Source organism: Branchiostoma floridae, chromosome 14 (assembly GCF_000003815.2).
Source record: "Branchiostoma floridae strain S238N-H82 chromosome 14, Bfl_VNyyK, whole genome shotgun sequence".
NCBI classification, from domain to species: domain Eukaryota; kingdom Metazoa; phylum Chordata; class Leptocardii; order Amphioxiformes; family Branchiostomatidae; genus Branchiostoma; species Branchiostoma floridae.
In genome coordinates this window covers 8,523,525-8,539,445 of record NC_049992.1, presented here as the reverse complement: position 1 = coordinate 8,539,445, position 15,921 = coordinate 8,523,525, and the positions used below count along the sequence as shown (strand labels likewise).

General features: G+C 41.9%; 2 protein-coding genes across 4 annotated transcripts; both read left to right on the top strand.

Annotated features, from left to right (window-relative positions):
- Nucleotides 1-482: 482 nt before the first annotated feature.
- On the top strand, nt 483-7,546 carry LOC118430985 (WD repeat-containing protein WRAP73-like). Of its 3 annotated transcripts, XM_035842018.1 has the most exons (11): nt 483-718; nt 1,265-1,417; nt 2,353-2,542; nt 3,065-3,168; nt 3,622-3,708; nt 4,168-4,302; nt 4,634-4,708; nt 4,903-4,993; nt 5,589-5,717; nt 6,556-6,747; nt 6,963-7,546. In XM_035842018.1, exons 1-11 carry the CDS (start codon nt 650-652, stop codon nt 7,070-7,072), a joined length of 1,335 nt encoding a protein of 444 aa, XP_035697911.1. In that variant the 5' UTR covers nt 483-649; the 3' UTR covers nt 7,073-7,546. The 3 variants fall into 3 exon arrangements, with proteins under 3 accessions (XP_035697911.1, XP_035697913.1, XP_035697912.1); XM_035842020.1 differs by lacking the exons at nt 483-718; nt 1,265-1,417 and adding an exon at nt 1,518-1,557 and having other exon boundaries at nt 6,963-7,545; XM_035842019.1 differs by lacking the exons at nt 483-718; nt 1,265-1,417 and adding an exon at nt 1,640-1,722 and having other exon boundaries at nt 6,963-7,545.
- A 1,193-nt stretch (nt 7,547-8,739) lies between these two features.
- Nucleotides 8,740-14,590, top strand: LOC118430082. Its single transcript, XM_035840791.1, has 10 exons — nt 8,740-8,896; nt 9,242-9,290; nt 10,887-11,024; nt 11,470-11,583; nt 12,057-12,217; nt 12,336-12,453; nt 12,674-12,803; nt 13,030-13,249; nt 14,191-14,371; nt 14,577-14,590. Exons 1-10 carry the CDS (start codon nt 8,873-8,875, stop codon nt 14,588-14,590), a joined length of 1,149 nt encoding a protein of 382 aa, XP_035696684.1. The 5' UTR covers nt 8,740-8,872.
- Nucleotides 14,591-15,921: the final 1,331 nt, after the last annotated feature.

Genomic DNA, 15,921 nt, shown 5'->3' with positions numbered 1-15,921 from the left:
AGCCGCTGAGGGCGCGGGAAAGTTGTCTCAGGGACGTTTGGCTGTTAACAGCCCAGGCACCAAGTCATAACATTGGTTTGATTAACTACCTCATTTTTTACACAGGACATTGCGAGTGAGAAAAACATTTGAAGAAATGACATTTAGTGTGCGAAGGCCATCTGTAATGAATTCATGAATTTCAAAGCTATTTTCAGTGGAGCGGCTTTTAATATTTATTAATAATATCGGGTGTATTTTGCAGCCAGTGGGAAATGTTCTGCTCCACAGGTCACTAGAAAAATTAGTAGAAATTAGCCAAAATAGACAGATAACACGCCAAACAAGTCAGAAGGCCGACCAGTGCAATTTGCGATCTAGGCTACGAAAACGGGGAGCTGAAAAAAAAGTTAAGATTTCGACTCCCAACATCTGCTTGAAGATTAAATAGCGCTTTCCAGGTGGATCCACCCCCATATCCATAATGGTTGGTTCCCTTTTCCCATCATCCCACCGAGGACCGCTCATTTCGAAAATGGCGCCACTTCCGGGTTGTTCACGCTAGAAGGAACACTCTTGCCAAAAAAAGACACTTTTGCCATGTTTTAAGTCATTTCTACGGTACCTGTTCTATTGATTCAGAGGAACAGATAGCTAACCGGCCGATACAATGAATTTTTCTGACCTCTTCCAACAGACGAGCGGCCTGTGCCTTTTTTCGCCAAATGGAAAATACTTGGTGAGTGATTTTAGAGAATTAATTTAGACCTCTTTGATTGAAATGTCTTTGTTTTCTTCCCCTGCAACTCATGTTTTTGGTGTGCAAATGCAACCTAAAACTGTCCAAATAGTCAATCTGCCTTACCAAAATCATATAAAAAGAAATTATTCAGCACCGCTACCAGTGCTGTCTGTCTTCTGTCCTCCAATCAAAATTATCCAGGTGGTGCAATAAATTGGATTGGACAGGGGGGTTGGATCAAGAAAATCCGGATTGGACAGGGGGTGGGTGTAAAAAATGACGTTATATGTCATATAACGTCCTTGGTGAAAATAATGAAACTGGATTGGATGGGAGGGTTGGGTTAGAAGCTGTATCAAAATTTGAGACCTCTTCCATCCCCCTCTCTCAAATATTTCGGACTTTGAACAGCCCAATAAAAAAGTTATCCAGCTGGACTGCACCGGTTTGGGACTAATTAATAGAAGTGTGCAGTAATCCGTCGTGCAATTAAGTGGCTTCTACTGTATTATAATATACCTTTGTTTCCCCACACATTCCCAGGCTAACTGTGTGCAGTACCGGCTGATTGTGCGTGATGTCAGGACTCTACAGATCCTGCACCTGTACACCTGTCTGGACGCTGTACAACACATCGTGTGGTCACCTGACTCTCAGTTCATCCTCTGTGGCATGTACAAGAGGGGCATAACTCAGGTAAGTACACACCTGTACACCTGTGAGAGTTCATACCCGGACTGTATACTAGTACCTGTCTGGATGCTGTACAACACATCCTGTGGTCACCTGAATCTCAGTTCATCCTCTGTGGCATGTATAAGAGGGGCATAACTCAGGTGAGTACTAGTACACCTGTGTAAGTACACACCTGTACACCTGTGTAAGTACATACCTGTACACCTGTGTAAGTACACACCTGTCTGGACGCTGTACAACACATCATGTGGTCACCTGACTCTCAGTTCATCCTCTGTGGCATGTACAAGAGGGGCATAACTCAGGTGAGTTCATCACAACAGGTGACAATGACGTGTACACCTGTGTGAGTTCACACTTGTGAAGGGTCGTGTTGCATAAGGGCAGCATGCTTGGTCCAGAACACAGAGGTCCTGGGTTTGAATCCTGTCATGTCACCAATCTTGTGCCCTTGGGAATTTCCTCACCTTAGTCAGGTGGAAATGAGTACCTAGCTTTGATTATGGATGTCTCTTGGATAGGACGTTAAATTGAGAGCAACACCTTGAACACGTTTAAGAACGGTGTGAATTCAAAACCTGCCACAAATATGGAAAATAGTAGGGGTTCTTCCTGGTTTGAGTTTGTGTATAGGCTACAGAATCTTTAGTAAGTTGAAGTCGGTAGTTTCAAAAACAAAGAAGGTACACCTGTGTGGTGTGAGGTCACAACTGCACACCTGTAAGATAGCTACAATAGTACAGTACATTTATAAACACACAGGTTCCTTTCTCCAGGTTTGGTCCATTGAACAGCCAGAGTGGTCATGTAAGATAGATGAGGGTTCTGCCGGGCTGGAGTCAGTCTGCCGTAGCCCTGACAGTCAACACATCTTCACTACAGTACTACTCACTAGTACAGTAGTACGGCCTTAACACACCCCTTCTTCTCCCCAGGTTTGGTCCATTGAACAGCCAGAGTGGACATGTAAGATAGACGAGGGTTCAGCCGGGCTGGAGTCTGTTTGCTGGAGCCCCGATAGTCGCCACATCCTCACCTTCGCCAACTTCCAGCTGCGTATCACCGTCTGGTCCCTCATCAACAAGTCTGTCTCCTACATCAAGTACCCCAAGCAGGGCAAGAAAAGTATGTGCAACTGCTGGTATCTTCTTCTCTTCGTAAAATTGACAGTGTTCTATGGCAGGGGGCACCAAAATTTTGGGTTGGGACAACTTAATGTGTGCTTTGGGACAATTCTGGGACATTTGAAAAGCACGAAGTTGTTAACCAAGTCTCTTCTAAAGGTAACATTCTGCAGAAAATCTATTCCTTTCATTTTTCTCCATGGAAGTTCTGTCTTTAGACTCTGTTGCAAAGATAAACTTGTAAAACACATCTTTTGTCAATCAATCAATCGTTCGCATGCATCATATGTTGATGCATGGCGGCTACAGACAGTGAATATCATGCCATTTATAGCGCTAGCCTTTTCTTACAATGCAAAAATATCTGGGACAGTTCACTCCAGGACAGTTTGAATTTCTATTAGGGACACTTTTGGGCCAGTACTAGTAGCAAAATAGTTGATTTTGAGGTCTGAATTTGTATCCGTATCTGTATCTAAGATAACAACGCCTACTGAAGAATTTGTTCCTTTGTTCCCACCAGTGTTAGACTTCACCAGCGATGGTTCCTACATGGCCCTGGCTGAGAGAAGAGACTGTAAAGACTACATCAGTGTCTTCTCATGTAAACAGTGGCAACTGATGAAGGTAGGTGTAACATTTTTAACACAGTAGGAGTTTAAGTTGGAAGTTGGAAGTATTGTTGAAGCATTTGGAAACAGTAAGAAGAGATAATATTTATAGGTTCTACTTATAGTGGCATACAATGCATGTACTTGAATGTCGATCTTAAGATGATTGATAAAAACATTGTAAGTCACAGAACTTACTGACTGCAAGCTTTAGATGTAAGCCTAAACCACTGTTCATATTGTCCACCATTACAGTTATATACAGTATGGTCAGGCTCGTATGGTAGATGGAAATCTTTGACTGGAATTAATGCAGTTAAAAGTTCAGGTACTCTGGGACATCTTGCTGTAGAATAGAAATCCTGGCCAAACTGAAAGCCATGGGAATTTTCACAAGGAAAACAGAGATTCTTCATTCAGATTTTCTGGTAGAGAAAAGTATTTCTTTTATGGATTTTTCTCTCCCCAGCACTTTGAGACAGATACGAAGGACCTGGCAGGGTTGGAGTGGGCTCCTAATGGCCGGGCCTTGGCTGTCTGGGACTCTATTCTGGATGTAAGTCTTCTCATCTTTCCTTTCTTGCCAACATACCAGAACCCTGACGCTGTCATAGTTTCAGCCCAGTACATGCTGTTTGTGCCAGGTTTGAGCCCTGACTTCCAAGCTGACATGTGTGAGCATGGCCAAATCCTCTAACATTTGGGTTTGGCACACTACACATGCACAATTCTGTTCCTGAAATATGCATCATGCTAGTGAACATACATTTCTTAGCAGGCATATAGTTGCATGTAGATACATTGTATATCTTTCTGGCAAAATGTTTTGTCAAACTGCAAGTTTCAATTGAATATTTCGAACTCTAACTATAAAGAAAACAGTTGTGTGTATTGTGCAAATGACTCATTAAAATGAAGTCTAGAAGATTTGGTTAAAATGAATGTTTCACTGGTACAGTACTATACTGTAATGTGGTACAGATAGATCTGAAATATTACTCTGCCTACTCCCCAGTACAAACTGCTGCTGTACTCCCTGGATGGACGCTGCCTGTCCACCTACAGTGCGTACGAGTGGGCGCTGGGCATCAAGTGTGTCTCCTGGTCACCTTCCAGCCAGTTCCTCGCTGTGGGCAGCTTCGATGAAAAGGTTTGGTCGTCTGCTGAAAGATTTATCAGAGTTGGAACACATGCAGTTGCAGAGAAAATAGACCTATGTGTATATTTCTTTTAAAGAAATTAGGCCCGATTTAGACACGGGTCACTTTAACCGACCAGTCTGTTAACCGTCATATGACGCTTAACCGCCACCGGTCTAAAGAGAAAATAAGGGGCGTATGACGGTATTTCCGCGAACCGCGAGCGTCATATGACAGTTAACCGACCTCAGGCCTTAGTGTTAACTCCTTGACGTAACAATTGTATTAATACGTTTTAGGTTCAGACTCCATCAAAAGATGTTGTTCTTTTTACGCCTGTAGGTTCGCCTGCTGAATCACCTGACCTGGAAGGTGATCATCGACTTTTCCCACCCTCCTCTGTTGGAAGGCAAGGCAGTGAGTATTGGTTAAGTTTTCCTGTTATTGAAATTTCAACATAGAAACAACTCTATTTGGGACTATTCCTAGCACATGAAGATACACAGTTGTTATTTACTAGATGATCAGTTTAGAAGATACAGAATACTACATTTTTATGGAGAACGAATGCCTAATTACTTATAAATTTTCTCATATCTTTTGTCCATCAGGTTGTTTATAAAGAAATAGAGAAGAAGCTGCCCTCCCTGCAGGGTGAAGTGGACCCTCCCGGTGGAGCAGTGTTCACAGGGTCCAGTCACTGTGAGTAGGGCACTGTAACCAGGATTTATTTTGCAATAGCAGGCTCCGCAGTTCACTTGTCAAATTGTAGAAATTGAACTAATACAGGGAATATTATATGCTAGGGGAGTTGGCCAGCCAGAGTAGTCAGTATGCGACCCATGAAGTCTGTGTGGAGTTGACATGTTCAAAGGGTATCAAATTAATCCCTCCATTACTTGTATAAAGGAACTATCTCAGCAATTGAGATCATCTAAGTCATAAATTGACTAGAGGCTAACATTATTAGGCCTATTTAGGGAAAGACTTTTTCCACATGGATTACCATTTTTGCAGTACTGTCTTTTTTATTACTACATATGAGAATGAGATTTTTTCAGTTATTACTATTGTTAGTAATCTCTGTACTAATACTGCATGACATGTAATATCATCATAGATCTTGCAGTTGGAGGTCACATTTGCCAGTTAGCCCCATACACTATATAGAAACCTTGTACCAAAGTCAATGTCAGCAGGAGAAGGTTAAAACACATTATTTCAAAACCATCTTAGAATGAGCTCATTTTGTACTACAAATAATTCTGCTGCAAACTTCCCTGTTCCCTCCCCCCAGACGAGGTGGTATCCGAGCGCCCAGCTCAGATTCCTGTCATCAAGGCTGACCCAGAGAAGGCCAACCCCAAGATAGGAGTCAGTCTGGCTGTCTTCAGTCCGGACAGCAAGTATCTCGCCACCAGGAATGGTAAAAGGTTTTCATTACATGTAATAGGGCTGGGTACCGGTACGGTGTACCGGTACAAAACTGGTTTTTCCCATTGGACCGGTCAAGAAAAAATGGACCTGAAAAAATTTGGTGGACCGGATGTTGGACTGATTGCAAAATGAACTGAATATATGATCAGGCATTCACGCTTTTTCTGGGTTATCGGGCAAGGCGAATAACAAGAGCAAAGCAGAGTAGACTCTAAAGTCATTTTTATTAATTTTTACAGTCAATCGTACATAGGTAGTTAGCCTTGTAGGATTTTTAAAACGCCAGTGGGAGTCGAATACTACACAAAACAGATCTCTTTGTAGCAAAATGGACCTTTGTTTTGAGTATCATCCATTCACAAGTTTCCACATAATGAATCAGGTTCAGGTCCAGACCTGGACCTGATCCTCTTGACCTGAACTGGACCTGGACCTGAATTTTCTGTACCGGTACCCACCCCTAATGTGTACCATTTACTTGTTCTTTTCTTTTTTACCTCCATGAAGATGGAGGTATTGTTTTGAATGTGTATTGGATGTATCTGAAGAACCACTGGATTGTTTTTGTTAGGCAGGTAGGTGTGGTGATCTTGACAGTGAAGGTCAATTTTGGGCCTTCTGGTGTTTGACCTTGGTACTGAAGCAGCAATTTTTGGGGCATATCTTTGGTCTTGGAAGTGCTGTGATGTTGATTTTTAGTTGGAAAATAAGTGTTGACATAAGGGTGAAGTAGTGCAACCTTATTTTTATAGGGTTTACTTGCTTCTGGTTGTACAAATTGTCTTTTCTGTACTTCATCCTTCAAGTTATATTGCCTCCCCCCTTAGACAACATGCCGTGTGCCCTGTGGATCTGGGACATTCGACAACTGGCACTGGTGGCCATACTACTGCAGGCAGCGCCTGTCAAACATTTGGAATGGGATCCGTGTCAGTCCAGACTCGCCTTCTGCACAGGCACCAACAAAGTCTACATGTGGTCACCTGCAGGGGCCTTGTCTGTGGATGTACCTGTTGAAGGTGAGAGGCAACATTTCACTGTCATTTTCATTTTCTTTGATATGACAGATATTACAAAGAAGTAAGTTCAAAATACATTTATCAGTGATGTGAACAAGCAAGATAAAGTTTTGTTTTTTCTTGGTAAGAATAAGAAACTGAAGTGAAGAATGAGAACGTTCTCATTACCAAAACTGTACAATAAAGGTCTTCATTCATTCATTATCTTTTGTTAGCCTCATTTCTGGTGCAGTCCCTGAGATGGCACCCAGAGGGCGCTGCTGTACTGCTCATGGGCAGAGAGAACATGTGTATGTGCTTCATCGACCGCGACAAGAACAGGTGACAGTAACTTTTGAGGGCAGGCAAGAGACAAAACTGTCAATCGAATGGCATAATCTGGAATGTGTGTACATAGTAATATATACATGTATGATGTTGAGAAGTGCTGTATTGAAATAAACATGTTGATAAATTTGTATATGTAGCTTACAAGGTTTGCAAAGACATGGATGAAAGGTAAATGAATGAATGAGTGAGTTGCACCTTTACTGGCACTGTTTCATACAGAAATAGGGTCAAATACAGGTAGAAACAAATGGTGCTTTTAGAAGGATATGTGGAAGCACGAAACGTTTTATCTCTTATTAGTTTATATAGGTTTGATATTTGTAAAGCTGAATGTATGAAGTTCATTCACATAATTCAAATGAAGCATACATCACTGTCTGCAATCTACTGGGTATGAATAAACTTTATTGAATTGTGTATATGATGTAACATTGCTTTGTTGTTGCTCTGTGATATTTATATTGTATAGTACTGATCATGTCAAGTGGTCAATGAAGTTATTAAAGTTTGGAGCATGATTGAGACGGATACAAATGTACACATAGAATTACAACTTTTGCTTTCTTTTAAATAAGATTTTACAAATAAAGTGGGCATAGGTGTCCTTATGGGAGTTACAATTTATTTCTTACATACATATTACATACATGCAATTACATGTACTACAAACTGTAGACCCCGACAACCAAGGGGGACAAGTTCTTTGTCTGTTGACAGAGTTGTCTTGTTGGCATTAGAAAATAACAAAGGTTACATACCTGAGGCAATAAGGTTAAAAGGAAGGTCTAAGCTCCTTTCAAACAATGAAGTTGATTAGGATTGATAAAATCAATGACATTTGTTGAATCTACTGAGTCCTGAATAGTTCCCACATAATGTCTTTTCTCTCTAAGTTCACAGACAGAACTAGAATTTACATGCATATGTCCATGATCAATCGAAATGGCTTCCTCATATTTATTGATCTTACTACACATTGACTTTCAAGCAATGAGCATCTTCGTGTGGGCATTCGTGTGTATATGTGTGTGTGTAATCAAAGTTGAAAAATTGAGGAACTCTGATAAATCAAGATGTGGCACTTGGGTCTCTATAACCAAAATTAACAAGAATTGCGCCAGCTGAAATTCTGCTTATGACAAAAACACATTTTGTAGCCCTTTTGGTGAATGTTGCCATATCGTACTTGTACTATGGTGTTAAGATGATCTAACATTGCAATCTACGTAACGTGAATGGGTGCTGTTGAATAGTTAGATCCTTTGTTTTAGAGGTAAGACCTTTGTATGGCACTCATTCTGAAGACGGAAGAAAATTCCAATACAGAACATAGCAACGACTGGTACCAAGTCACTCATCGATTAGAAGTCAACAGTAAGGGCAGTAAAGCAGGACGAAGTACTGTACTGAGTCAACAAACAATGTAAGGGTGCAAAGGGACTTTTACATCAGGGTAGGTAAACTTATTTTTTAGTTAAAATACATGCACCTACGAAGTTGCGGCAGAAAACCTTTGTTTTCCAACAAATTAAGTACAAGTAAAGGCATACTCTACCATCCCATCCGTAGGCATCTGAAATTCCGTCACTAAAAGGGTTTTTAAAAAGCGATGTTGACCTAACAACCTGCGAGTTGGTAGCGCCTTATCAATGTCCAGCTTTACATATTGTAACCTTGCTGTTTCCTGTTCGAGGGACACGACAGATCTACATCCAGATTTTGCAACATTTGTACCTTTATTTGAATCAACATTTGAATATTCTGAGCTATTTCAACCATCCACACCTCAACTGCCATGAACGTCATCAAGGGTCAGCTGGTAAGAAATTAATCTTTGTACCTTTGTGCTATGTAAACCAAAGCATAGTCAGTATAAAGGCAGAAAAAATGCCGCGTCTATAAACCTTGTCCTATAACTGATTATGAGGATATTACCATCGTCAATACAGTTACCATTGTGAATACTGACCGTAGGGGCCATACATTTCCATATAGGCGGCCTAAACCTTCCATTCGTTATTGCCCGTAAGACGGAAAATTGAATAACAAAACTGAGCTGTTATTATAAATGAACCATTTTTTTGAAAGTTCTTCTTAGACTTCATGACAAAGTCTTTGAGATCAGAACTTCGGCACTGATATGAGATGTTTATACTCTCAACAGGTATTGTGGGGAGTGCTCATCATTTCAATGAGGATCGGAAATACGTTTGGTAAGACTATCATCTAGGGGTGAGTACCGGTACGGTGTACCGGCACAAAACCGTTTTTTTCTTGTTGGACCGGTCCAGAAAAAAGAGACCTGGACCTAGACCTGGACCGTTATCGTCTGGACCTGAACCTTACCTGGACCTGAATTTTCTATACCGGTACCCACCCCTAGTATCGTTCCGATCCTTAAAACGTGTGTTTACCGGTTGGAAATTTGGGGAGAGCTTTCTGTGCAATAAACGGGCCTTTACTAGTAACACATTCTACCATGGCAAGTGCTGCTAGAATACAGAAAGTCAGAACATATCACATTATATAATGACGTAAAGATCAGTCTTCCTGTCAACCGAGCATAAAGCTTCATTGTCGTATTATCTAAGACATGCGGCCTACTCTATGGGTAACGTGGAGTTTATATTATGCCCATAACATCCACATCCATAAGATGCTAATTAAGTACTGATTCCACTGAAGCTAGGGTATGTTTCATCCCTCTAACCGACACCCGGGCGTCTAGAAATCTCTAGTTGTTCAAGCATGCAGTTCATTAATACAGTCAAACCTGTATTAGCGGCCACCTTTGCATAACGGCCACCTGCCCATAGTGGCCACTTTTTGTCGGTCCCTTGGATTCGTAATGATTAAGAAATAGGCTTAGCGGCCACCTGTCCAACGCGGCCACGGCCACACGATTTCCGGTCCCGCAGGTACAAAAACACTGCCGATTACGGCCACGAGGACCGCTGATCTATGTTTCGGCACACGTTCGGCCATATACAGCGGACGTATCGTCACCCTACGCCGGATTTTAAACCTCTTTGACTTAATTTCAAAACAAAACTTCGTAAACTGGCGCTACCCTTACCCGCTGACAAACGAGGTCATATAAGGTCAATAGACGACACCAATATTATGGAGGTAAATTGTGTTAAAGTTACGTTCTAATACACTATCGCTTAGGTTAATTTACATCACAAAAACTTTCTAAATAAATTGTTACAAAGACAAAATGATATGAACTTCAGACTATGGTGGATTTTATTCTTACATTTATTAAGAGATAAGTCTAAAATGACGAGACTTCTCTTGTGAGTACCACATTAGCATAATGGGCGAATCTGACGCGTACGTGTGAACGCGAGCGGGAACACACGGACGGCGAAGTATCAAAGAATACAAGACGAAAAATCAAATACATTTTACGATACCAGTCTCTTCAGACAATATCAAGTGTAGAACATTTAAAATTTTTATAGCTTTTGTTTTCTTAATACATATAGTGTAAAAATCATTGCAGTACATGTACAGTACTGTATTATGTGAATAAAGATCAGTGGGTACTAGAACCATGTGTAACTTATTGCTTGTGGTCAATTAATTAGCATATTCTCTATAGGGGCCACCTCTCTATAGTGGCCAATTTTGGCCAGTCCCTTGAGTGACCGCTATAGACAGGTTTGACTGTAATTCGAGCCGATGAAAAAGCGACCCTTGATCTGTTTGAATATGCAAATTGTTGCCCATTGCTGACAAATCGCACTTTTATCATGATTTATGGTCAGTATTAATGACATGGATATGATGACATTCCCGTGCAGCATGCCAAAGCATCGTCAACTGTGAGAGCTACGCCCCATGTTCCGGGCAAATGGTCTCGCGATGTACGAGGTGTATTTATTACAGGGGTGGCGACAAAAAGGCGTACCGACTCTCGGCCGACGGAAGATCATGCACAAGTGAGATCGTACAGATAAGTATTTCGTAATTGAACAAAAATGTTTACTCTGTAATTGAAATGAAAAAAGGTCATTATGCCATAACATTGCTAAAATCATACTTGTATCATCTTGCGTCCCTCTCCAAACTTATTATGATCATTGTTTCTAAATGTGGATTTCAAAATTAAGAAATACAGAGTTAGATCTATGTTTGAGAAATATAAAATTAAGATCTATGTTTGTGTCTGTGTGTATTTGTCTTTGTGAACATAGGTTTTCTCACCTTGACTAGGACTGACAATTTTTTTTTCTCATGCAATCAGACATCCGTTTTGAGCATACTATGTCGCACATCAAACTTCGTTACGGCTTCTATATTTGTATGCTTGTATTTAGCACGATAGTCCGTGAATTTATGATTAAGACTATCATTCGTTCATAACCATATTCCCTGCCTCTGCAGAGCTGTGCTCATGGCGACCTGACAGCACATTTTGCTACCCGGGCAGATGTGCCGACGGTACACCGTCTTCCTGCACATGCGCACCACGCTTTGCTGGAAACAACTGTTTGACGAGTTGAGTATTGTTACCAGTCCTTGAACTTCTAGCCTGACTAAAATCGCGCTCCTAGCGGCCGTCCCTACAATTTCCACCGCCCTAGGGGAGGGTGTCATTAACTCCAGCCAGCGAGAGATTGTGTAAACACAGTCTACTTGAACTTCTTGTTAATACAAATTCATGGCGCCGCGGACCAATCAGAAGGCCCCGTTCCACGTTGGTTATGACGCCGTAACACATAGATCCGGCCAGGCCGGTGTGTATCGCTCATCTGATTGGTCAAAATGAATCGACACCGGCACCGTTCGCTTCGCTCACTCGGTGGTTTTATTTGGTGATTATAGCAGAGGACCAGGTGTTATGATGCCATATACACCTCGGGGGCACGTCATTAACCCTTAATTGTAAAATAAGAATAGCATTTATATGTTCTTTCCTAGCAATTCAGCTTAAAACCCACCCTTTAGTTTTGTGTCATTGTTTATTTCAGTTTCTGCCCCTCCTGTCATGTATTACTGCATGGGGAAACTGAAGAGAATGGTTAACGGACTGGAGAAGGGCACCATAGAGGCACCATGTACCGACAGCATGACATCACCCTCTATCTGGACCAACATCGGATCATCTATCAACAGCCAGCTTCAGTTTGAGGCAGGGAATTTCCACTTTTAATCGAAAATTGATTTAATCGTAGGGGTTCGGTAGGGATTGTTGCGTTCATTTCAAATTCTGCTTATCATTGCAGCTAATATCTTATGGCTTTCTTTAGGCTGAATGGGAAACCAGTTTCCAAGGCCCCAGTGCGACAGACTGGCCCAGACATTACTACATAGATGACCACGGGATAGGTGTGATCTCAGCATCGGTGGACTGGTGGCTGCAGAGAGGTGGGTTATGGCAATGTCAAAAATGAGTTTATGTTTATTGTTATTAGTTACTTGTGATACCTTGACGTTTATCGTCCATCAGTGCCGGTGGACGGTCAGGTGGTCCCGACAGCACTCGTTAGCAAATATGTGAGTAGCTTTTATTTCACATAGCTAGTACTGACATTTTATATGCCAGGCTAGGTAAGAACGCTTTGTTCTTGTTCTCAATTTGGTCAAGGTGGCACCCGGGTAAGCAGTGGAACAATGCCTTGCTTGGACGGTGGTATCAGCAGAGACAACCCCAAGTCATCTCTACACGACTGCTTGAAAAGTACGATGATGACATCCACACCACTGCACGGCGACAGGTATGCGTTATTAAATCCTCACACATTAGATTGAATGGTGAAATGGACGGTGAAGAAAAGTGTCTGCGAATGTAAGCCATGCAGTCTGTATACTAGCATTAGATCTATGCACAGACATTAAGTTTAGGTTCTATCAAAAATGACAAACTGTTCTTTCTTACGTCACCCCATTGTAAACCTCTGGTCATAATGGAAGTGAAAAGATTCCCTTGTCCATACCTTTCAGCTTCTACTTTACAACAAAGTCCAGAAACGGTGGATACGTCAGGATCCGGAACTATGACGGCACGTCCAGTTACACCGTGAACCCACCGGTCTACTTCACCGGACGAGAGATCGGCCATACCGCACACTTCACGTTCGACTTTGAAAGTCCCTACCACTGCTCTGTGTCAGGCGGCTGTACAGACAATATGCTGGACAGGGGGCCAGCTATCACCAAAAATGTATGTTAAATTGTTTTGCACGTACGCTTTAACCATCATAAGGGGATCAAATATTTTGTTCATTTTAAGCGACATCATCATTGGAAAAACAGAGTGAACTTAAGCTCACATGCTATGAGGTCTTGCTCTTGACGCCATCCTTTCTCTGGCGTTTCGTCCCTAATACAATCGCTGGTACGCCCTCAAGGTGGTGGGACGTCTCCCACTTGTCTCACTGCTATTCCTGCCTCGCTCCTATGCTGTTTCTTTTTTCACCTTTCTGATAACCCTTGACCAGACATTGGACTGGACTTCGATCTCTCCTCACTCCTAGACTCTTTCTACATGTGTACCTTCCTTCTGTCTCACTGCCAGACGCTGGACTAGACTTCGGTCACTTCTCTGATGTCTACACCCATGTGTTTCCCTTCCTTCTAACCCACAGCCAGAAGCTGGGCTTTTCAACTTCCTCTGCCATGTTTCTCAGCAGCTTCTTGTATATCGTCAGCTCTCTAAAGTGCAGGCACACACTGACTCAAACGAACTAAACAATTATTATACAATATGTGAATGTCATACCACCTGAAAGGTGACCACCACCAGTATAAGAAAGAAATGCTACACTGTAGTATCACTCGTCGGGTATCGTGAACAGCTCCTTACACCTTGTGCCCTTGCCCCCAACTTTTACGGGGATGTGAGAGCATCGTAATCTCCAGGCAGATCTTGTTGTGACATAAAGATACTATCATAAGCTTGGGAAGGAGTTTAGCCGGGAGAGGAGTTTTATTGGTCGTATAGGAACTCCTCTGCTGGCCAAACTCCTACCCAAGCTTATGATAGTATCTTTATGTCACAACAAGATCTGCATGGAGATTAGGGGCATCATACGATACGATAGAGCGACTAGTTGAAGTTCTCGGCCGCGTGTAAATAATAAGCATAGCCTTATTTTTTTCCAGGGCCACCTTAACCTCCGCTGGTCCGGCTGGCGAGACGATGACGCAGGGTTAGGAGAGTACGAGTATGAGGTGTTCTTACTGGCACCGTTCGGAGACGAGCTACAAGAAAGATATCCCGCGATCACTGGGGGAAGAGTTGCGCCTGACGTAAAAGGATGGAATGTTACACTAAATGAAACAGGTACTAGCAGGCATCTTTTCAAGGACGGAAATCGTGTCTCTACAAATGTGATACATGTATTACATGTATATCTTTCTCAAAAAAAAGGTATCCCGTCTATTTTTGTGAAATGTCAAATGGTAGAACTATATGGACATTAATATTTTCCAACATTACGTGCGCCTCACGTGGTTGTAGTAACGTATTCTCATAAAATACTCCGTAGGTAAAATATCTTGAATGTTGTATCTAAAGTATTGATTACTAAGGGAGTACATCTCTAAAATGCGAGATTTTTGTTTGTATTCCATTTATTTTAGGTGTATACAGTATAGTCTTGACAGTGGAAGATTCCTGCGGTCCGTATGATGGAAACTACATCTCTGCTCGCCGTTTCATAATCTTTGACGACATCAGCACAGTAGAGGTTGCCGCATCCGGTCATTTGTGGGTGGATTCAGTCGCTAGTAACTCCGCTTGGCAGACTGATTTGCAAGACGGTACGGGGAATGGCCCGAAGGTAATATAGTATTTAAGATTCTATCATCGTAATGAAAAACCAACCTTTGACAACTGTGCAGTACAGATATTGACTTTGATCCTGTAACCTTGTTAAATCCGATAGGTAGTCGTGAAGTGGCCGGGTCATTTCTACAACCAACTCCATCGTCAAAACAAGTTCCTCAATCCTGTAAGGCAACGTTATCCTCCCATTACATCTGGATACGAGGAGCTGACGGGTAAGTCCTGTTTTCAATATTTTTGGTACGTCTCAATTTTCTATATCACTCTTTTTATGTACTATTAAGGTGCACTCTCACTGCACTTGCGTCAAGCTTGCGTCACTGCGGGGTTCGTTCACTGTGTCACTGTTTGGTTATTTTATCGATTTTAAAATAATTCAGATATTGTGTATACGTAAAAGTATGACTTCGAAGACGACGAAGTACACAAAAAGTATGAAAATTCGTTCTTTATCTCTGAAATTAGTTGAGTACTCTTTCGAACCCCACAGTGCCACACCGGCGCCCCAAGTGCAGTGAGATACCACTTTTAGCTACATGTTCCTCTCTTCCATAGGCCTACCCCCAGCAACTAGGTCCCGCGAGGTTATCCCTAACGCAAACGGTATCGTGATGTTCCAAACATCTTGGGGAGCAGATCACCAAGGAGGACGGACTCTCACAGGCCCTCCTGACAACTGGATGGATGTTACAAATGTAATGGTGAGCGGCAGCTATGTCGGGGACCACTGGTCTCATTTACAAAGAGGCAAAAGTATATTTGGTGAAGGCCCCAAAGCGGTTTTTATGAAAGAAGCAACGTACATAATATCAAAGAGATTTTAGAAGATTGTGTCATCATATAATACAAGAGACACCATAAATCTTTTTTCACTACCGTAGTAAGTTATTCCTGTATAAGTAATCAAAATTGTGGAGGGTACAGGTTGAAAAAGATTACTTTATGGGAAACATTCTCTGAATATATGACGAAGGCACATATAAAGGCAAAGTCATTAACATAACACAAAATCGTGGAGGGTTTGAGAATGGGCATGTCCACCCGTC